Genomic DNA, 23,964 nt, shown 5'->3' with positions numbered 1-23,964 from the left:
TGTGGTTGCTAACATCTCCTTTTTGAATAAGGGTTGGATAATTGTTCTAATTGTAGCATTATTACTGTTCATTCTTGGTTTTCATAAGCCATGAGGAGGAAAGATAGGTTTGAGTGTTCCCTCTTAACTCATTCGAAGAGCTGAAGACAAAACTGTCTCTAGGTCTTTGATCCAATCCTGTATTCCTTTGTTCCATGTATTTCTTGATCTATCCTTTGAGTGCAGTACAGACTACTCAACAAGCTTGCAATGTGTTTTTGACTTCTTGCACAGTACTGGCTTTCAGAAAGGTAGCTGGTGTTTGGTGTTACCAGAGACTGTAAAGCATGGGAGAGATTTTAATCTCGCCTTACTACAGATTTTAAGTCTTCTGTCTTCAGCATCTCTGACCTGGAAGTAGCTTGGAACTCAAGGTGTTGGTGTACCATTGGGCTGACTGAAGCCATGAGGTATTTATGTTATTTTGCTGTCATTTTTGCCGGTGAATGGTCTGAATACCAAGGTGGAGACTGAAAGCATTTCTCTTGGGCAGTGCTGCTGAAAAGGGCAGCAGAGGCCCAGCTGTGCTTGGGGAAGGCAGTTGGTGCTGGGCGCTCTCCAGCTGGAGGTGATGGCTTGTCATGAGCAGTGTTCTCCTGCATGGCCCTGCCAGTGACACTCTGGGGGGTTCAACAAAGGCATCCCAAAAAGAAGCCGAGCTGATGGGTGGGAAGGTCAGCACGATGCTCACTGGCACACTCATGAAGCATGTGCAGCTTCCAGAATCAGAGAAAGGCAGCAGTTTCTCTGATGTCTTTTATGTGACTGGTCTGTTTCCTCAGAGACTGCTGTTGCACGTTGGAGTGAAGGAGTCTTACCTGACTTCTTGTAGATCAACAGGGTCACTTGATTTGTTGGAAACCCAAAGGTGTTTCTGGTTATATTTCTTAAGTAGTGGTAGATTAAGCTGCTGTGATTTTGTACATTCAGAATGTTCTTAAACATGCATAACCATCCAGAGTCATCTTAATGACACTCAGCTTTAGCAAGCTGTAAGTAAAAATAATTGACTTCTTCAATTCCTAAGGAGAGCCTTGACATAGCTTGAATTAATAGAAAGTACTTGCTAACACCTATTGTCATCTGTTAAGAAGTTGATGTTTTGTTGGTTTGGGGGGGGGGTTTTGTTTTTTTTCAGTTTTGGTAATATTTCAGTGATGTATATTTTTGTCCTGAATCTTGGAAGACAGTTAAGAGTATCTAGATTTGAAGATTTTACTAAAAAGTGTAAATTAAAGGAATACAGGGTATGACTAGTAATAAGTATCATCAGCTACAGAACCATCAGGTGGTAATTAAATGCATTGTATAATTGTTGTGGCATGACTTATTGTATTTAGTCAGAAGTGCGTTCATACAATACTCTTTTAGTTTTGTTTCCCTTGGAACTGTACCAATGTTCTGCTTTGTTTTTGAAAACTCACTGACCTGGAACTGTGTGTAATTCTTTTTCCACCTCTTTCAAGTACAATGTATGTAGCATAACATATTATTCACAAACCTCAATATTTTTTTCTTCCCTGTCTGCAAGTTTTGCAGACTGTTTTTACAACCGTTGATATGTTCAATTTCCACAGAACATTGCAGGTTATCTTGCATCTACCTATTTGCTTACACACACCTTAATGAGCTGTTTCTTCTTTTTGCCAGAGATGGTGCATGGAGTCATTTTCAAGAGAGACTGCTGTACCATTCTGAAGTAAAAATACAGTCAAGAATTGAAGGTGTGAGAGTGCACCAGCGTTCTTGTGGCTAGAAAGCTACCCCTCAAGTGAATGTATTGAAGATTTCTAGACTTGGTTGGACAAGTACCTCTACCTCCAATTTTATGAATACTGCTCGCTATGGCTGTGGAACTGTGTTTGCTGCTGCTGCTGTTTTGTGGAAGTACTATTTCAGAGGTACAGCCTATATACAAACCACCTCCTGGAACTTTGGATTTTGGATTTGTACCAGCCAAGACGTATGATACAGGTGCATACCATGAACCTGGGGCAATAGGAATTTTGTTTAAAATAGTACATGCATTCCTGTACTTAGTGCAGCCAAATACTTTTCCTCAAGGTAAGCAGATAAACTACTTTTGTCTAAAATACAGATTTGTTATCGATGTGTTCACCCTGTTGTAGATACCAAGGCCATAATTAGGAAGTAAAATATATGAAGGGCTTTTGTCAGTAGCACATGTTATGGATTGGAAATCTGTACAGTTTTGTATAAAAGAATATTTTTCTGCTAAGCATAATGGGGTGGAGATTGTTAATGAAAATGAAATTAAAATGAAATGTTTGTGTCATTTCACAGAACTTTGCTTACATATCTCAGATCTGTCACTGATGAATTTGAGGCTTGTTTTCTTAACTGAAACAGCATGATAAAAGTAGAGGATAAGCTGCTTTGTATTTAACATTAATTCCATAAGAGATGGCTGAGTTTTGCATATTGTGATAAACAGGTGGTTATAATATTGTAAGATTTAGCCCAGGAAATTTGAAATAAATTTAATTTGTTTCCATATATGTGCATCCCTGGTCAAGTTTTATGTAAGAGCAATTCCATTACATAGCCATGTGTAGCCTCTTGTTCCTTTAAAAGCTGTCAGGTTAAAACTTGTAACTGCACTTGTTTTAATGAGACTTTTTCCCCCATTTGTTCTCTACTAAGCTTTCCCTTCTAAAGGAAAACTTAAGATGTTGGAGAAGTGTGTGCAACCTTATTGAGGTTGCATTGATTGAAAGGTGCTTTTGGAAATTGTCCTGTTGTGGATGTAGTAGCTTTATCAACTTTTCAACGTGCTTTTTGTTTCATTTAGCTCTTAAGAGTGCTAATGTGTTTGTAAAGTACTGGCACCATATCAAGGTGAAGCTTTAATTAAATCTAAGAATGGCTTTGGTTTATAACCAATTCCTTTTCAATGTTTAGCTGCAACTGTGTGTAAAAGGTGTTTATATTACTTTGTAATACAGATTTCAATTTATACATTTAAACTTTTGGTAATATAAAGCCTTAAATTCTTTAGTCTAATTAGTCATATATATGTGTATCTTAGAACTACTGTTTGCTTGGATTTTTGACATTTCTTCATGCATCTCTGACATAGAATGAGCTCAGCTGAGCTTGAATGAATGATTTCTATTTAGGCAAGTCCTTAGAGTCCCAGGGGTTAACCAACAGAATAATACCCTGGCCTGTTTTTCTGTGGGATATATCTTTTGAGCAGGTCTTACACAAGGTGTAATGAGGGCAGTTGCATGAAGGTGACAGTAATCTCTTCTTTGGGTGGCACTGTTTCCAGATACCTCTGCTTTTTTTGCATGTTTCCTTCTGTTTTATATGCAGGTGAACTATTTGTGTCTCTGTGATACCTGATGGTGAGGATTGCCATCTGCATTCAGCTCCTAGAAACAGGCTGCCACTTTGTCTAAAGCCCTGCTTGAATATTTTGTTCTCTTATGATTGTGGAGACTTGATTTCACTGAGACGCTTACTGTGTTTTTATATTACCAAGGATTTGGTCTGTAGTCTTGTATGTCAGAATTAATATCCTGTGTCCTAAGCTTGTGAATAATTAGTGAGTATAGACTTTATGGTCAAGGTTATTGGCCAGTGGGACTACTCGTGGTAAATTGCACATCAAGTTAGTATTGTGCCCTCCAGCATTAAAAAAGTAAAGAATTTGTTCTTAGCTTGTAAGCTTTGAATATCTCATACTTCTCCTTACTTCCTTGAAGATACTTTTTGCCAAATCAGTTATTTTCAGAACTTTGCTTTTGTTATTTGCATTAAGTGAAGTCATGTTCCCATGGCCCTACATACTTCACTGCAAAACACAGATTTGATGGCTCATGTCGGTTTGAGTCATACCATTTAATTGGCTAATCCCCATAATCTCTTTTGCCATATGCTGTTCTATTTTCACATTCAGTGCATTAATAGTGGAGTTACACATTTAAAATGGTTGTTTTGTTTCATTTGTTTTTTTAAAATTCTGGCTTGAAATAGAGTTAATTCTGATTCAGAGATGAAAATAAACATGATGACTAATGGGTACAGAAATCAAGCGTATTGATGTTTCTATTTCAGACTTCATCATTCTGATGGGACTGGTGCTTCAGAACAGTTAGCTCCAGGTTGATGCCCTGTATTGCATATAACCACAACATAGAGAAGTACCATTTGTGTATAAGCCTTGGCAGCAGTCACTTAGACCTTTGATTTTAGTAGTCTTATATTTTTTCCTAATACTTGGAAGTACTCAATGTTCAGTTTTCCAGTGTATTAGTACTCTTACCTGGGAGGAAAAGAAGTGATAGCATTGTCTAATTGCATGTAGATACTCCTGCCTTTGCACCTCATCTTCTAAAAGTGTTTGGATGGGGCTGACTGTGTTACAGGATAACATTCATACTCCTTCAGTCCAAAGTATGCCTTTATACTTTATGCTTTATACTGTATAAATATATACTATATATTTATACATATATTGTATGCCTTTATGCTTTATACTGCTATGATAAAACAAAATATTAAGTACATGAGAGTCTTTGGGAAATGTTAACCTTAATTGCATGCTGCTAAGACTCAACAATTGAAAGGGATCACTTAAATTAAAGAAAAAAACAGCCAAGAAATATTTTGTGAGATGGTTTTCTTTTAGTTACATCTAGTTAAGTAATTATTTATTCCCTTCTAAATTTGTTCATGTTGTCAAGTTTGTGGAAATACAACTTAGATTAAAGTTTAGATATAACATGTAAGTAATTAATTAGATTAAATATAGTTCTCATGTAAAGTGCAGTAACAGAACCAGGGCAAGGAACTGTAATGCCTTTTAAGATTTTTTTTAAATTGCTGAGTCTTTAAGATCAGCACTGTACTCTTCGGCTATGGCAAAAACCTAGCCCAACAGAAGTGAATTAGGATATCTGATTGTAGTGCTTCAGTGAGTCTTAATAGATTCTGCTTTCAAATCCACCAGTCAAATATTTTTGTACTCATTACCAGATGATGTACTGCTGTAAATGGGAATGAGTTTACTTAAGTACTGTTATTCAGGGAAGCAGCTTCCACTTTGAGTTAATGATACACTGGAGTGGAAAAGACTGGTCACTGGTTTGCTACCTGAGGCTCAGTAGATCACTTTAATCTCAGTGTACCATTGTTCCTCCATGCTAATGATTGTGCTGCTACTCCATTTGTTGAGCACTGTTTAGGATAGAGGCATCATTTTCCTTCTTGCTAATAACACCACTTAAAGAGATGATAATAGGAAAATTACAAGTTGCTTCTATCACTTAGCTAAGAAAGAGGATGTCTAACAAAACAAATAATCAGTTTTTCTTACATAAAAATTTTCATAAACTGTAGAATTGATTTATTGATAAAGTTGTCACTTCATGGTTGTGAGGTGGTATGTGTCATCTGTTGTGTTGGAAACCTTCAGATAGAAACTTGTTATGGACAGGGCACGGTCAGTATGATGCTATGGCTGCTGTGAATTATCACAGTTTTGTCTTTGTTCCCATGGAAACAGTTGTTAGTTGTAATAAGAGAATGTTAATCTGAGATTCCAGCTGCCAGCTGTGCCTAACAAATATTTGGCTTCACAACTTGTGTCTTGTAATAAATATGTGAAGCCTTCACAAAGGAAAGAAGCTGGGACTAAAGCTACTGCTCCTGTTTTTAGGTGAAATAAGACAAAGTCTCTCTTATTAAACAAGCCTGTTTACCTTATCCTACTGTAGCTGAACATACTGCAGAACAGTTTTACCAATTAAGTTACAACTGCTTTTATCCAGCTTCTGACTTTTACTCTAGATAATGGGAGTACAGCTTTAACATAAAAGTCAACTGTTGAATGCAGGTACTTTCTGGGCAAAAAATAGTATGAAGAGTTAAATGTACTGTTTGCTGTGGGGAGCAAAAACAAGATGATTTTTAGACCTGGACTATACTTCTCAGTCCTTTCTGACTGCGGAATCTTGTTTCCTGAACAGTTTAATCAGGCTGAGAATCAGAACTTGAATATTTTAATGTCAGGTCCTGTTCTGACCCCTTTTGGTGTTTTTCTCCTCATCTAGTCAGCCTTTAAAGCAGCTGCAGATTGTGAAGTTCAGCAGATTAGTTTGTGTTGTCTCAGTAATAAATCACATGAGTGTATTCAGCAATTAAATTATTTCTAGATACTTTAAAGAAGAAACTTGTAACTTGATGTGAAAGTAAACTGTATCTGTAGCTAGTATAGCTGTAATATAAAATGCATATGCAAAACCCTGTTGTTTTGGGTAGGTTTGATGAGCTCCTAGGATACTGACTTTTTTAATCTATTGGCTGTATTGAGGTTCTAAAGCAAGTAATCAAAACACTTTATCGCCCCCTCACTTAAATTTAGTAAGGCAGAATTATTCTGTGTGTCCATGTGCCAAACTAGCTTCTCTACCTTTTGTAACTAATTCTTCAGTGCTCATTTTTACTTTAATTTTGCTTCCTATTAGTAATAAGTCTTGCGCAGCTCCCCTGAAAAATCAAATGCATATGTCTGGATGTTGGAGCTAAGCTCAGTTATGTGTAGTTGGTAGTACCCTTTTATTTTTAAACTTAAGATTTTCCCAGGAATGTTGGGCATGTCTGCGGAAGGTGAAAGGATTGTGCTCTGGCTCTGACTCTGCAGGTGCTACAGTCCAGCACCATAAAATTTTGCATAGGTACCTGTAGCCATTATGATGTTTCATAAAAACATAGTTTAGGATATTCTTTTTTCCACTTGTGTAAAGTTTCACTTTTAGTTTGGATATGATATACTACTTTTTTGAGCTAGTATTTGATAGCTACCCCCCTGTGCAGGTGGGTTAGTTTTCTCAAAGCTTACATCCTGGAGCTGGGCTGGGAGCACAGGTGAAACTGGTGCAGGAGGTGAGAAGAGGGGGGAAGAGCAATGTACCTGCTAGAAAGTTAGCTTTTAGGTTGGCTTGTTAGATTGGTTCAGTTCTGTTGTCAAGTGATAGTCAGTGCCTTCACTCCATCCCTCTGGTGTTTTTCCACTGCTGTGAGCAGAGCTGTGGTGTGCATTTTGAGCAGTGGCTTAAGTGTGTATATCAAAAATGCAGGTGTGACAGGTGCGCTGCAAATTGCAGTGAGAGCTGTTATATACAGTGGTGGTGAGGAACTGAGATAACAGTGCTCCGTTACTTGAAAATACAGTGAAAAGTGAAAGCAATTACTTGTACATAATGTTGGAAATACTGGGGAAGATGGAGAAGCAGGAAGACACAAGATAATTTAGCCTCTTCTTTTCTCTGCCCACTTGTATACGTTTAAGGAAATAGTGTTAAAAAAATCACTGCTCATTTTGTGTTGGGAAGTTAAGAGCTGCTCTGCTTGGTGATATGCCCATGTAGACTAGGAGCAGTCTGAGAACATTTCTGAAGCAGATTTAAGGCTGGATTTTTAGTTTTCTTAGACATCAGAAGAAGATTCTTTTCCCCCTGATTTATTCAAAACGGCAGTGTAACAGATTGCTTGTCAAAAGGACTTTTGTGGGCAGGGAGGACACAGGGGTTTTAGGGAGGGGAGGTTTATATACATAATCTACTGGAAGTTACCACAGAAAACTACAGTTGCATACGTTAAGGCATCTCTGATTCCTTCCTGCCCTTCTTTTGGATTATGTAGACAAGGAATCTCTTTCGCAGACAGGCATTTTATGGAAAATATGGAAGTAATTTTTTAATCACTATAGCATAGCTGATAATCTGAAATTCTTGCTCTTTATGCCCAACTAGAATCCTTTCTCTACAGTATGCTCAGTGCTTTCCTTGGTATAATTCTGCCTGCCAGCTGTGCCTAGAAGAAAAAACATGCTTTGACAGCAATTGGAAAATATCAGTTCAACTTTACAATTTCAACACTTAGGACAGAAGGAAGAAACTAAAGAAAATAAACCTCAGGTAGAGCTTGAGGGCATTGGGTTACTTTCCATGAGAAGGGTACTCAAAAGTGGCATTAGCACAGATGGCTGTGGTAATTCCTGCAGGGTATCTCAAACAGCCATGCTTCTTGGAGTTTAATAATAATCATAAATTAAAGAGACTTACAGTTGTGTGGTATTCAGACAGCTCATATTTCCCCAATCTAAACTGCCTTCTCCCCATTCCAAATCAGACAGTTACATGCTTTCTGTTGGTGGGAACATCTCTGGCCAGTGGGGTGGGCATATTCTTTGTGGAGTACCAAGGAAATCTGCTGATACTTACAGCATGGACAGTCCTTAAAACTGTCTTGACCCGGTTCCGTTTGTCTGTGGATGTTAGTGGGAAACACGAGGTATAGACAGAGAGCTGATCAGCATTCCCTGCTTCAGTGCACAGGGGATAAGTTCTGGATGCAACTAAATCCAGGGGGGCTGACTACAAGGAAGGGAAGGGTGTGAGTACAGGATGGTATTGTGAGTGAAAATGGCCTTGTTTTTTTGTCATGCTAAGTAAAGTCTTCATTGGTAGCGTTTGCATATTTTTAAAGAAAAAAGGCAAAGGTACCATGTTCTAGAAATGCATATATGTCGGAATCAGAGGCACAGAGTGTGTGCCCTTATCTATGATACCTGGCTCTGACATCCAAAAAAGCACTGAATTTCACATAACACCATGGAGACTGCTGTTAAATAGAAAAACTGGGAGTGTGAGTGTGTACTTTAGAGAGTTTCCTTAAGTCACTAGGTGAGAAAGTTAGAGTTTAATGTTTAAGCTCTTTTAAAAAACAAAAAAAACAAGATGGAGGATTTAGGGTGTTGTCTCTTCTTCCTTATTCTTCCTTCTTCACTTCTTCTTTTAGGGATTTTTGGGTAATAATAAGTGATTGGATAGAAGATGCCGCAGTGCAGCACACAGGTGTCAGGTCATTGGGTCACTAAGAAAAATAATTTATTTGGCATTTGTTAATTGGATAAATAGATATATAAAAAACCTTGAAGAAGTTCTTTGTTAGCCATTTTGCACCACTCTATCTTAGTGTATACAGCTCCTTGTACTCTGTATATATGTAATATAGATAAGAGAAGAACAAACAGCCAAGTCATGACAAGAGAAAACTGTCTTGTCAATCTCAGTCCAAGGGAGAAAAGAACCCAGCCACTAGTGTTGCATCCCAACAGATATATTTAGTCAATTAGCACTATTGTACTTTTAGTACCTCTAAAAGCATGATAGCTTGTTTGAGACTTGCAGAGTATACCTGCAGCATCTCCTATAGTGAAGTGGGACAGAAGAGGTTTTGGACCAGCCACATTGTCTGGCACCATGGATGAACCTCTTCAAAAATTGCCAGCAACTGCAGACATCTTTTGGGTTTTCAGGCAACTCTGCTGAGACACCATGGTTTTCCCAGCTCAGCAGTGGTTACTACTGTGCTGTCCATCCTGCCCTTTCATTTAGTTTTTACAGACTTATCTATTCACATAGTGCTGAACCTCATTCTCATTTCTGACTTGTAGCTATGGAACCAATGTGGGGAGAGAGAGGAGGGGGAGTATCAGTGAACTTACTGGAATTATGTTTGCACAAGCTTTTAATGGATTTAGTTCTTTCATCATCTTGGCTGCTATGAAGCATTTTGAGTTAATCATGTGAAATACTGTACAGAGACTGCCTGTTATTGGAAAAACAGTCATTTGAGCCTGTCTTTTCTTTGTTACAGACCATCATTATAAGATAGCGCAGCCTAGCCCTATTATATTTGTCTGGTAAATTGATAAGGTGGTTGTTCACAGAAGAATAAACTCCTAAATCTTGTTCAGTGATGGCTTTTTCTTGAATGATGGCAGCTGAAGTAAGGACAGCTTGATAGATCTTTGCAACAAATCTTTCCTTGAGTCCTTCTAGTCTATGTTTCATTGCATTAAAAATGACAATCAGTATTTTTTCCTCTCCCTTTTCCTCACTATTGTTTTTGCTTCTCAAAATGATCTGTGTGACTCTCTGATCTCAACCCAAGTGGTGACTTTTCCAAGTGAATGTGCAATGTTCAACAGTTGCTGGAGCAAAATGCGTAAATATTACAGTGGGTTTTGTAATCCTTTTAACAGTATTAAAGATTTTTGTATATGTATTAAAGCATTTGAGTGTACTACTTACTTTTTCCAAAAACGAATTACCTTCATGTTAGTAGAGAAACCAGGTGCCACAAATATCAGTCATTGTAGTTTAAGCTGACTAATCTATCCGTATATACATTTTAATACATACGATGTAAGCGATGTAAGCTCGCCAGTTACAAAAAGGCCCCACAAACCTACTTCTTTCAATAAGCACATAAATTTTTTGCCTAAAAACACTTTCGTGATTAAATTATGACATGTATTACATCATAACATAGGAGCTTTTTTTTGACAGAAAATACAAAATGGTGAACTTTAAAATGTGATTGCAGTTGTGAATGTGAATAATTCTACTACTATTAAGTATTGCTTTGGCTGTTTTACTCAGTTGAAAGATGCCGGTACCTGTACCAAATAAATCCAAGCATCAGGCCTAATTAGCTCTCTTCAGAGTAGCAATCTTTAATTTTGCTTTGATTTTTGAATGTAGTAGTGGTCTCTGTAGTACTTTGAACCACTATGTGTGCCCCAGTTATCAAATGTCTGTGGAAAGTTGTGGCTCTTGCAAAAACGGGGAAGCAGAGAAAGGGACTTCTAAGGAGTCTCAGGGAAGCTGCCAGAATTCCAGTCACTGAGGTAATCTGGTCAGCAGGGCTCCAGCATGTCATTCTCAATTAGTTATCTCTGTTCATATTTCCAATAATCCAAGTCATGCAAAAGGATTTTCTGTGTTTTCCTCGGTTTACAGCAACTCCTGAGGAGATGAAGAGAAAAAAACATTTATACAGTCCAAATATTTACTACTTCGATCAATTTACAATTCCGGTATGTCTACACAACCCAAACTGTCAAGAAGTTGCTCAGCCTGTGCAGCATGCTAAACCAGACAAACATACAGTGCACCAAGTTAAATCTTTGACTGTAATCTGTTGTAAATCCTTACCAGATGGTGGCCTAGGGAGAACTTGAGGTAGCTACTGCAAACAAAGCAAGTGGCAAAAAATAACTGGCATGGCACAAACAGTGTGCTACAGAAGTTTTGTTGCCTTCAGAAAAAGAGAGAGTGTAGTTTCTGTGTGGAATACTTCTTCAAAGCTTTCAACTTCATTTTGTGTCTGCGTGATGCATGCAAATGCATTGCAGCCTCCTAAGGAAGGATTTTTCTAAAGGCTTCTCTCTCTTTTTTCTTCTTCCAAAACTCCAGCAAGAACAGAACTTTCTTTGTAGCAAGGAACAACTAGAAAGCCCCTGCAAAGGTTATTTTCAAAGGAGAAATCTTTCATTCCATGCATCCTGTATGGTCGATATTGTGGCTATTTCTTTTTTCTTCAAACCTTTTCTTTTAACCAGGAAAGGCTCTTTAATGTTGTCTGTGCAGAATGTGCCTAAAGAGAAAATGTGACTGCACTAAAGAGTAACCTCAAGTCAATAACCTAAAGTTTGGGGCAGCTGTATGGTGTGACGGTTTCCTGAGGCAGACTTAAATTACCTGTTTGGTCTTCCTGACTAGTAACTTCCATTTCTGGGGAATGGGGAACTTTTTTGTGTGCATGAACGAAGCTCATAGGCTGTTACTTTTATCTGATCCAATGCTGTGTAATTTATTTCTTTAGTAGACCAATATTATTTTCTCTTAGGAAGGGTGTAAAAGGAGTCTCCCTTATTTCACATCCAAGTTACCTTGGAAGCTGTTGCAATTCCTTGTTTTCAGCAGTTCCACCATGCTTAGTTCTACCTGTGCTCTGGCTAAAGCTCTCTCTGTGTACGCTACTCCTACAGTTTCAACCTTGCTCATAGCTGTGCATCTCCTCATGACCTACTTCATATTGCATCTCTGCTCCCTGCTGTCTCTCACGATGCCCTGCACTGCATGCAGTATAAGCTAAGGCAAGCTTCTAGGTGGTCTGGTAGCTTGTCCTTTCACTTATGAATAAAGCAGCATATGCTTTACAAATCTGCCAAGACCTTAAAAATGTATTTATTGTGGCTTTGCTTGTGTCATGCTGTTTGTTGTTATGTGACTGCCAGAGTGCTGCAGGATAAGTAATTAAAGAATGCAAAGTCAAAGAATGGGAATGGACAGTGATCATGTTGATGAGAGGAAACTGCATGCTGAAGGCAGAAGAGGATGACAAGACAGATTGCCATAGCAGATGAGAGGCTAAAATACTTAAGCAATTTAGTATATATTTATTGGATTTTGACCTCCATTCAAACAAGTTGTTCTGAACATTGTGTAATGACAAGTTCTAGGGCTTAATTTTGCACATTAGTGGTGAAGTACAGCAGCAAAGTTCCTTTCTTACTTGTGTTTTTCTCTTGTCCCAAAGCCATGGTGACTTTTTGCTCGTGATTTCTTTAATGCACGTGAATAGGTTGAATAGAGAATTTCCTTTCACCACCTCTGTAATGGAAATGGGCGATCTTGTGTGTGGGCTACTGAAGTAAGGGAAGATCTGTGTGTTGTTCAGGAGTTGTGCTCGAAGGGAAGAGGATCAGAATCTCCTCTTGAGAGGAACAAGAGGGTGGAAGCTGAATCAGCCTGATGTTCCAGTAACTCAATGGAAAGAAAAAAGTGGATGATATAGAGAGACTTTGCCTAAAAAGAGGGGGGAGAAACTATCTAAGGAGGCTGTGCGTTTTTCTCTGGTTACGGACAAAAGCTATGTCCCAGCATTCATATTGAGGAAAATACTGTATGAAGAGGGGAGTGAAGCTTTTCAATCTGAAGTTGGAAAGGAATAGTTTAGACTATATGAGTGAATGCCTGAATTAGATTCCTTATCTTTGCACCAAAGTGATCTCTTACTGTGTGGGAATTGGGAAGATTTCCTTGTCTGTGAGACTTCGTGCCACTTGTCCTACGGAGTGAGTTTTCTTCCTGCTCTGCACAGAGAGGACAGAGGGTGAGCAGTGAGTGTGTCAGGGCCCTCCCTTTCTTCAGTCACCAGCTGTGCATGATGGATTCTTCACAGCCATCAGCTCACCTTGCTCTGCAGAGGAACCAGAGGGAAATGGTGGTGTGGGATTGGGGGCAACAAGAGCGAGAAGAGCCCTAATGGAGGCAGGGACAGTAAAGGAGACCAAAAGTAACCTTGGGTTACCTTACGAAGGAGACCTCTTCAGTGGGAGCCAAATCTGACCATGGCTATTGGCTTGAGGCTTTGGGGAAACAGCCAAAGCCTCACTCAAGTCAAAGCAAGTATTTTAAAATGTCAGTGAACTGAAGTTGCTATAAAACTTGCTTTAAGATACCTGGAAGGTTTTTGTCTCTGCTAGGTCTGAAAGGCTTTCCTGGTTTTCTTGGCTTTGCAGGAGATTCTCACTAATGTGACTCATACTTAGGAAAAAAACCCCAACATGTCTGAAATCATTTTAATTCATTTATGTCAGACTAATTGACCTATATTCAGAGAGGCTCTGAACTGTTCAATGTGTATGTAGTCCATTGACTCTATCTATTATAGATAAACAGGAATAGACTGAAATACTGTTTATATATGAGAATGAGATAGCAATAAAGTAGTTGTTAATTGATCATTTGTATTATCAATGTAATTCTCCCCTGTTGTTTGGAAAAAAAAATTATTTTAGTGCAATATGAATGCTTCAGTCATGGTACTGATTAGCTTATTTGAAGACCTTTCAGAATAGAAGTTTCATATATTATATTATGCAAAATTCCCTAATATATTATATTTATGCATAAAAAGACAATAATTTCTGGCATAACTTGATTAATGCCGGAGTTGCACTACAGCTGAACTGGTTCAGTGGAATTTTTTGAGTGAAATGGAAGCATTGCATTCCCAAAGGTTTTATTTCAGCTATTTTTCTGTCACCTAGATTTGAAAAGCTTCCTTGGAACTTGTAATTAATTTATGTTGGTACTTAATAGCCAGACAGCTTATTTTTAATTCTCTATTATTTTTGCTATCCCTTTCTGTAGAGCAGTTCTAAGAAGCACACTTAGTGATAACTTCATTTTCCTGCCAGAGTAATGAGATATTGAGTCTACATACACAGTACTCTTGCAATACAGGAGTTAGTGATTATATTTTTTTAACTGGAGATCCTCAGAGGTACTTAATATTTCTTCACAGATTGCATTGGAAAATTAAGAGTTCATCTGGCTAGTTAGATTTACTAGGGCAGATGGCATTTTGCATGTGTGATGAGAGCAGGAAGGATTCAGCAAAGCAATAATGTAATTAGCTGTGTAAATGAGCCTCACAAGGTAAATCTCTTTAACCCCAATGATAAAATGTGTTTTGCGCTAAAGCCGTGGATTACTGGTGCTGTGAAACAATGTGTACGGCTGATCAAGCCAAGATTTCAGAAGTAATCCAGTTAATTTGAAAATAAAGGACACCACTTTTTATCACACCTTCCTAACACTTCTATGTTTGAAACAGAAATCAGCCTCAAGATGATACTTTGCAATAATACAAAAGAGAGTTGTGTGGAGTTACCTGAATTCAGTTGTAAATAAAAGCTTATTTGAATGCTAGAGATGAGATGTTCCAGCTAGGGAGGAAAGATGCTTCATAAAAGCAGACCAGAATCCCAGGCTGAATAAAATGTGAGCTGAGATGTCTTTTCATTTTGCTGCAGCGAGCAGTGTGGCCATAAGTAGCTCCTGTTTACACAGTACCTGGCACAGGATGTTCCCTCATTTAACCCTTAAGCTCTGCAGTAGCTACAGTGATTATCATCAGTGTGCAATAAAACCTGTAGAATCACAGTGGTTTGGGTTGCAAGGGATCTTTATAGATGATCTGAGCAGGGAGGATTTTGGTGCTGGGAATTCACTAAGGCCTGTTTTTGCCTACAGATATGTGAGTTAGTGCAGGTAATCTTACATTCAGTTCTAGCCAAAAATATTTTTTATGGGAATATATACAACTTCCACATTTCATTTGAAATTAATCAACTGGGGATATGTCTAACTGTGTTGTTATTGAAAGCTATTGAAATAATAAATTCATGGTAAAGACTGGTCACTGTGTGCTGCCTGGGTAGAAAAACACCCTGGAGCATCATGCTACTTCTGAAAAATCATTGCAAAGTAATCTAAGTACTCACATACTGTAAAATTAAAGGGGAAAAATAGGCTGTGTAGTAGCCCTTGTATTGTGCATGAAACCTGTTCTTACTATTAAATTTATTTAATCCACGTGGGAACCTTTTGTACAGATTTTCAGGCTTTCTTGTTTATTATTAAAACTAAATATGTTTTACTTTCTGGTGAACAAGCTTTAGCATCTCTAGATTTCAGAAAGAGTTACAAAGTGCTATTTTCTGTATAAGTTTGTCATAGTGTATTCAGGTTGACTTCTGTAATTTTTTTTACTCACAGGCTAGAAAATACAGAAACAGTATAAATAAAACTGAGTCAGGAACGCTCTGAGTAATTTAGGCATATAAAAAGAAATCAGAGGAAGGTTTGGGTTGTTTTGGTTTAATTTTTTTAAGTTTTGTCTCTTCAACTTGGGGATACTCAAAACCTAACTGGACATGGCCCTGGGTAACCTGTGGGTGATCACTCTGGCCTGAGCTGGGAGGTTGGACTGGATGACCTTGATCTTCTGATCTCAATTGTTCTATTTCTCCTGAGTAATTACTTTCATATGCATAATCTGTGCCTACAGAGGTCCATAAATCTGTGTGGTTGTGGGTGTGTGTTCATACAAGTATGTAAAATTTAATGTAACTTGTTTGAGGGATTTTTTTAATGTTTAACTTATTTTGGGGACAGACGCTCAACTAGGAGAATGGATAAATGCCTTCAGTTTTTAACAGGAACAGCTAATGCTTTTAAGATTTTCTAGTACCAATTCTCAATAGTAGGAAATATATCAAAGGACATTTTTGTTAATAATAAAACCTTGCTTTCTCACATGCTTCCTGACAGTGTTTTCACTACTGCACTAAATAATTTATAGTAGAAAGTCATTATGATTGCAGGGTAGCTTTGGAATAATTCACTTTGTAAGGGACCTTCAGACATCATCAAGTCCAACTTTTTTCCAAAGCAAGAATAGCCTCAAAGTTAGGAGCAGCCTGGAAATGAGAGCAGGTTGCTGGAGGCTTTTCTGGTTGCCTTCAGAGCAGCATCAAGGAGAGTGAGGCTACAGAATCTTGGGCAGTTGCCTCCTGCATATGATCACCTGCACACAGTCTGTGCTGCTTCATGCACTGAGGATGACAAAAGCTTTTCCTTTTTATTCCTTCCTATCCCATTCTAATTGAAGCTGGTCAGTTTCTCACCAGTGGCTGTCACATAGTGCTAAATAGTTGAATCAATATGTAAATAAAAGCATTGTTTTGCCATTTTTCCTGTATGCTGAAAGCTGTCTAGCTGTAAAAAAAAAAAAAAAAATTACATTTATTATTTCATGCAGCTCTGTTTCATGGATTTATTTATGTAGCATAGAAATCAGCAGGAGGAAAGAAATGTTACCTCTGCTGAAGAAGAAAAAATTGTCTAACAGCCATTGTGAATTACATCTTTGGGGTTTGTGCAGTTCTGCCTCACTTAGATTTGTATCTCCTTGTTACTGAAACTTTTGGAGAATCACAGATGCTGCCTGGGGAGGACTCTGCTGGTCCCAGTGTGTGAGATGTTTCAGAGTTGCAGCAGTGGATCAGTTGTGTATTACCCACACAGTGGTGTGTGCCCTTTCTTTTCAGCAGTCCCATGACTCCCAAAATGCAGAGTGTGAAAGGAATTGCAGGGATCTCAGCTCTTGTCCTGGTGCTTATTCCGTGTATGTTTTGATTTTATTTCTCTTTGTGGGAACTTAGCCTTGTGTTGCCTGGTCTTTCCAAAAAGGTGGTGGCCTAAGAACAGAGCCCTTGCTTACGTACCACTAGCACTCTTTGAGTGTTTTGGAATGTATTCTCCATGCGAGGAATGATTTGTGGCTTGGCAGTTTGCTGATGCATTAACAGATTTCTGTTTTTTAATTGGCAGTCTTGCTGGCTGCAGCTCCTTTGCAGGGACTGCAAAGACTCCTTTGCCTTAAGACAGCAGTTGGTGCCTTGCTGTTTTGTGTTTTCTTTCCTTCAAGAGTTTCCTGTGAGGAAGTCTTCAGGAACTCTTCAATTAGTTGAGTCCATGTTCCCACTGCCGGGTATTGAGGAGGGAGAACTATGGACACTGCTTGCTTAGGCATTTGTTTTCTTGAGCCATGTTTGGGGTGAGAGAGGACTGAGATCACAACCCCTGTGAATTCCCTGAGCATACTTCACAAAAATACAAGAGGCCTTGTATTTTTGGGAGGTGAACAGTCAGTTTTACACCTTCAGGTCCTTTATGTATCCCCAGGTGGTTTTTAACCTCCAACTGGAAGTTGTTTATTAACTATGTTAATTGGCACATGGGGAGACTGGAAACAAGGGAATAGTTGGATGAAGTCCAGCTCTGTATGAGCATAGGAGGTAGAGTTCTTCCTTGAGCTGTTTGAGGTGTAGTGTGGTCCTTCCTAATGTGTTTCCTTGTCATCAGGGGAGACCAGAAGTTCAGTCAATTATTTCTCCTGAACATCCAAGCACTGTTGCTTTTATACTGCCTAGCATGGAGCATGTTCAGGGTCACTGGTGCTTCTCTGAGGCAGAGGGTCTGCAGAGCTGGTGGTGCCCCTCTCTTCCAAGTGCAGCATGACACAGAAGTGACTGGGATCCACAGTTCCCAACTTAGTTTCCATAGGGTTGTCAAAACTTTGATAGATGTAGGTTGGTGATGTCCCAAAAAAGGCATCCATTTGTTGCAGCTGCCAAGGTTTTACTGAAGGTGGCACTAGTTGTGTTAAATGCCTACCTTTTTTTTCTGATTTCTGTATTTTTCTATATCGTGAATAAGTTAGAGTGACTGTTGTATTGATGCACAGTAAATAGTAATATGTTAGGCTTTCTGATTTGTTTTGGTGGCGGTATATACTCACTGTTGATCCAGAGATCAAAAAAGAAAATACAAAAATAAAAAGGGAGGAAAGGATTGGGATAATGTTGGCAAGATAAGGGTCTTTTTTGTACCCTTCAGACAAAAAGTCATCATTAGCTTGCTTGTTTTGCACATTATGTATCTAATGTTGTGTGTATATTTATGCATGCATGTACTAGGCATAAACATGAAGCAAAGCTGATACCCAAAACATTGTCTAAGTAATTGATACATATGTGATGAAATATTGTGATTTTATGGTACAGAAGAAGATATCAGAAAAACCTTCAGTGTATTTCAGTAGCAACTGATTAATTGATAGACAACCTGGCTATATTCCTGTGATCTCATAAAACACACACAGTTGATTAGAAATGTTGTTACTAGACAGATTTATGGGGGTACTTACATGCTTGCCTATGCTGTTGATTGCTGCTCTTAATTTCATTTTGCCAACCTAACAGTAGAATTCATACTATGCTCTTTCCTCCGCTTTTGTAAATTATGTTGTTTAAAACTGTGGAATATTCTTGCTTATTTTCAGATCTCATCAGAAAACTAGCACAGCAGCAGTTTGGAAATACACAGGGCGATTATCAAAAGGTAAATTGTCTATGTGTATCTGCCTAAAAAAACGAAAATTATGACTTTGAAATTCAGGGGTTTTTCTAAACCAGGAATTAGTATTGTAAACCTATATGAACAGAATACAAATATGAATTTTTTTTAATAAGTGTGATGTTTTCATGAAAAATGTGAGATGAATTATAAAGAAAGTTCCACAAACTACTGTAAAGAAATTACTCATAGTTAAGGATGACTTAAAAATTCCAGCTGTAATGGGATTGTTGCACAAAGATTGATGGCTCTTTATATTGAAAAATACTGGTTTTATTTCAAAAAACTCAGGGAGAACCATTACTGCTTAGCTCTCATGTAAGCTTCAGCTGAATTTATATTATAAATATACTATTTATATATTAGCAAGAAGATGGAATGGAATGTGCATCTGAGTTTTTGGCTGTTCTGGAGCACAGTGTTTTTTGAATCAGGAGTTGAGTTTCTGCAGTAGGAATTGAAATGTGCCCAGGCAATGGACAAGTTGCATCATATGAGCTACTTGCTTCTGGTCCCCACAGTATGGTGTACCCATCAGGAGGATGAGTGTGATGCTTGCACACAGACCCCGACACACTAACCCTGTGTAGGGGATGTGATTATAGGGTGGCAGTTAAAATATTAGGAGTGCGTGAGAAGCAGAATGGATACAGGGCATTCATCAGTCCAAATTCTGACCTGAATACAGTGCAAAACCTTGAAACAAATTTGGAAAATGAAAATATATCGGGACAAGTAGAGTGTGCTTCAGAAGACAAAAGCATCAGTGAAAGTCAGCTGTGAAGCAGCCAGCATGGCTGTAGATGTGCCCCTGGAAGAATTTCCAATGGAGACAGGGAAGTGTGAATGCTGCTAAAGGGTGTGAATAAATAGTTAGAAATCTTTGCGTGTGGTTTTGATTACTCAGATTCAGGGAGAATGAATTCAGACTAGGATGAGTTCAGAAAGTGTCCATTAGGGTGGTCTGGGAAAACTGTGGATCTTTAGACGAAACTGGAGGAGTTAACTTTAGCTTAGGAAAAGAGTTGACAAGGGGTGTGGTTACCCTTTTCAAATATATGTGGTGAGGAAGCACTAGGAGGAAGGTTCTACCTCTAGGGTAAAATACAATACTAGCACAGAAGTATGGGGTCTGAAATGGACATGGGAGAAGAAGACTTGCTCACCAAGAACTGAGAGCAACCCTTCAGTAGCAGAAAGGGAAATCTGCTTCTCCTATATATTCTGTTAAATTTCTGCTGTCATTCCTCTGTAATTTTTTTTAACCTATTTATAGAATGTTTTAGTGACCCAGGAGGCCCTTCCCACTTCTGTGCAGTGTGTCCTAGTGTTCCCAGTTGGACTCTAACCATGAACATCTCCCTGTGCCCTGCCAGGGGCAGCAGTCTGCCAGGTCAGCCCAGCAGCTGAGCCGTGCCTGCTCAGGGGAGCCAGCTCGCTGCTGCTGCCATTGCTTCACTTCTGCTGGGAGGCTGCCTGCTTGAAACGTTCAAAATCATACTTGGTACCAGATTAAGAAGGGAGGGGAGGCATTAGTCATCCTTCCAATGATACAGGAGAAAATATGTTAATAAATTCAAAACATGATTTCGAACATTTTAAGTAGTACTGTACAGTAGAGGTTTCAAAAGGATATGTGTGATGCTGATAAATAAATCGCTAAAACTTGAACATTTCTTATTCTCACATATCAGTCTTTGGGCTGAGGGATCTTGCCATCTCTAGCTTGTCTGCTTTTCTTCCAGTTAGGAAAAAAGTGAAAGCACTGTCAGCCATAAATTTGGCAGGCAGAGATGTAGGGGAAAATATAAGAAAGTAATTTTCCATTGTGGAAACAAAGGGGAAATTTGGTTCTTCTGAAATTCTGTCATTGAATATTTAGTTTTCAATGTTTTTCTGATTTTACAGATTAGAAAATAGGTCAGAAATGTTAAATAGATTTCTTCAGTCTTTCTTGAATGTCTTTTCTTTTTTTCTTTTCAATATAAATTAAACCTCTACATGGTTAATTAAAACTGAGACTGAATTTTGTGTGGAATGTGTTAAAATCCCAAAACTGCTATGGAGCTACTAAAATAAAATAAGCACTGAGAAGAAGTTAGTCAAGAATATCATATCAGTTGTGATAAGTGGAATTCATGAAGAAAACACCAAACTTCAAAATTACACGATCTCTGGCCTTCTGTGAGATATATTGGGAATTACATTAAACAGATGCTCAATGTGGAAGTAACTGGTCTGTCATTGTTTTAAGATGAAAGTCTTTGTTGGACAAATCCTAGATTCCTTTCATTTACCAAAGAAAACAGCTGCTATATATTTTATTGTAAATGTTTTTCCATAATTATTTAATGGTGCTTCTGTGCATTATTTTACTTTAGTGGCTTGTTTGTGTTGTTAATTGTTACAGTCTAGTCATGGTTAATTATTCATTATTCACGGGATTTGTTTTTTGTGCATGCTGCCTGTGTATTATACACATTCTCCATTTGTTTTGACTTCCACAGCCAGAAAATGTTGTCCTGACTCTTCAGGTAACGTCTTATGGTAGATGTACAGCTTTGAAAGGAAATCTAACTATATCTGCAATGCTCCTGTTAAAACATCCATAACCATTTTTAATGTTACTTTAAATACTGTTATTCCATCAAACCTATCTTAAAATAACATATGCTGTCATGTAATTTTTAGAAGTGATCAGCTGTATAGAAAACAGTGATTATTTTGTAAAATCCAGCCAAATTCTTCTTTCAAGCATGTAGTTCAACTTCTTCAGAAGGAAGCAGAGGTTTTAACAAGCAGTTAATAAAATTGAAAGAGTAGTTTTCATCCTAGAATTGGTAATTAGGGCAGAAATTTGCAACTCTGCTAATGGTGGTAGTTGCTGTATTTGGCTCAGTTGGTAATTAGGGATTGTGAGGAAGGGCATCAGCAAAGCTTGAACTAGAGCATGATTGGTATCTTGTGAGAAATTGTAACTTATTTTACAGTACTGTTATGCACCCTCAGTTTCATCCTTTTGCTGCCAAGTTGCCCTTGTGCTAGTGGATTTGTAAAACAGAAGAGGACTTAAAGTACTAGTGTGAGAATTAGTTATCCTAAGATTGGGAAAGGAAAGGAGAAGAGAGATTTGTCAGCGAAGAAGGACGCTGGGGCATGCCCACACTGTGCGCAGACACCTCCCTGGTCGGGTTTCGGCTGGGTTTTGTTCTCAGCAGAGGGAAACAGCATGGCCAGCTCACAGCTGTCCCCTGGGAGCCACTCTGCCTCGTGTAGGGCCTTGCCAGGGCTGCCTGGCCCAGCTTCTTGGTCCTGGGGCTCTAGCAGTGTGGAAGCAAGTCAGGGTATTGGATTGCAGCGTTCCCTTTCACTCCTGCCAGCTTTTGAAAGCATCCTTTTTGTTGCTGCTGCTTTGCTGTATGGCAGCAGAATAAATGTCTTTACCTGAGAGATCTTAAAATCTGTCTGCTTCTTCATGTTTTCCAGTCCCTAAGCAGTTTTAAATTCAGCACTTTGGAGTAACCTCTGCTACTGTAGCTGATCATCCAGTGAAATACTTGTCTTTGGGGTTCAGATGAATTTTTCTACTCTTAACTGAGTAAAAAGGAGAAAAAATAAAGCCTCCTCTTCCCTCTGATGAGGTGTTGCTCTAGTTAGCCTTGCTGACATTTGTGGAGCCTATTTGGAAATAGATGTGAGAAACAGTAAATTTGTGGCCTATGAATGAAGATGTGTTAATTTTTAACCTGTTTCCATTGCATTGATTCACATTTATTTTTTGTGAGCCTACTTTTCTCTTAGCACTCACTCTTGTAGTTTGCCTAGCTAATACTCTAGTGAAATAGTTACTAGCTATCAGTATCTACAAAGTTATGTATCTTTTTGTTAGAAAAGTTCTCAATTATTGACAAAATATAACAAGTCCATAACCTCAGTAGCTTAGTAGATGGTTTAGTCTGTAGTTTGATTTTTAATTATTTGCTCTGTATTGATTGCAGTTACTGTGTGATACCTGCTATTACCACTATTTTTGTCTGAATTACAGGCCATCTACTATGAAATCGGTTTTATAGTCTCCGCAGCCTTGGGATTGCTATTTATTTTGTTACTGCCTCTTGTGGGACTTTGCTTCTGTATGTGTCGTTGCTGTGACAACTGTGGTGGGGAAATGCATCAAAGACAGAAGAAAAATGCTGACTGTCAGAGGAGCTGTTTTGCAACATTTCTTTTTGTTGCTTCTTTAATAATAAGGCAAGTGTGATAAAGAGAACAATACAAACCTTGGTATAGCAATTATTTTGCAGTGTCATATGACAGATAATATCACTGTATTAGCCTACAGGTGCAGAAATTATTTTATTAGATTATTGCTTATTAAAGAAAATGTAATTGCATTATGAAAAATGCTGCCACTATTGCTGTCCACAGGTCATTATGTACTTACTTAAGCAGAACGCAGGTGTGAAACAAACAAACAAATTTGTTTGTATTGGGCAAATGACATTTTTGCAAGTCTCAAAACAGCAGTCACAGAATGTTACATTACACTTGTGAACATGAGAAACCATGTCCTGTGCTCAGTCCCCATCCCATAGAGAACCTGAGATCTCTCATACTGCTTTGTTCTTGGTAGTGTTGTAGTGGTGAAAAAAGCACTTCCTTCAGTATTTGCTGTACTCCAGATATTTCCACAAGTTCAAAACAATGGGTTTTCTTCTGGGTCCTGTGTTGTTTAAACCATGCGTGCACTCCCTGTAAATCCTGGAGTTTGGAAATATTTTTGTAGTGTTGGTGTTATGGGTATACTCCTGTGCTGGATGTGTAATGGGTAATGAGGAACTACAATCAAGACTTCTTCCCTCTTTCAACATACATTGTTTGCTTTTAGGCTTTCTGTTTTCTTTTAGTTTCATGTTTTCACCTGCCTACTATCTTTATTTTGTGATTCTGTGAAAGAATAAAAAAGTGTTTTGATCTATACACTGTGTCTGTTCAGTCATATGGGATGCACTTTGTCACTTCACTGTAATCTAAATTTTTTTTTTCTTTTACTGTGTGTCATGACAAGTGGTGACCTTGCTTACACTCAAATAGAGGACACACTGATACCAGATATGGGAACATTCTCTTTTCTCCCAGACATCACTAACAAACACGACCATCAAGAATTTGAAGACTCAAAAACAGAATGGTGTAGGATGATAGGTGCATCCCATGATGACAAAACAAAAATTCTGTATGGCTCAAGTATGCCTTGTAAGTTATTAAAGTA

General features: G+C 38.3%; 1 protein-coding gene across 20 annotated transcripts in view; it reads left to right on the top strand.

The window, feature by feature from the left end:
* PROM1 (prominin 1) overlaps positions 1–23,964 on the top strand; it is a 61,773-nt gene that overhangs the window by 5,383 nt on the left and 32,426 nt on the right. For 11 of the 20 annotated variants that reach the window (XM_023925476.2, XM_023925472.2, XM_086888022.1 and 8 more), the window contains exons 2-5: positions 1,690–2,103; positions 18,619–18,677; positions 21,200–21,226; positions 22,738–22,943. In XM_023925476.2, the coding sequence (XP_023781244.1) occupies positions 1,884–2,103; positions 18,619–18,677; positions 21,200–21,226; positions 22,738–22,943 (512 nt within the window). In that variant the 5' untranslated portion in view covers positions 1,690–1,883. Of the gene's footprint in view, positions 1–839; positions 1,032–1,689; positions 2,104–18,618; positions 18,678–21,199; positions 21,227–22,737; positions 22,944–23,964 lie in introns of those variants that run through there. The other 9 variants (XM_023925477.2, XM_023925474.2, XM_086888020.1 and 6 more) reach the window with 3 other exon arrangements.

Source organism: Cyanistes caeruleus, chromosome 5 (genome assembly GCF_971803275.1).
Source record: "Cyanistes caeruleus chromosome 5, bCyaCae1.hap1.1, whole genome shotgun sequence".
Taxonomy (NCBI): Eukaryota; Metazoa; Chordata; class Aves; order Passeriformes; family Paridae; genus Cyanistes; species Cyanistes caeruleus.
The sequence above is the reverse complement of the archived record's forward strand: the minus strand, read 5'-3'. Positions and strand labels throughout refer to the sequence as shown.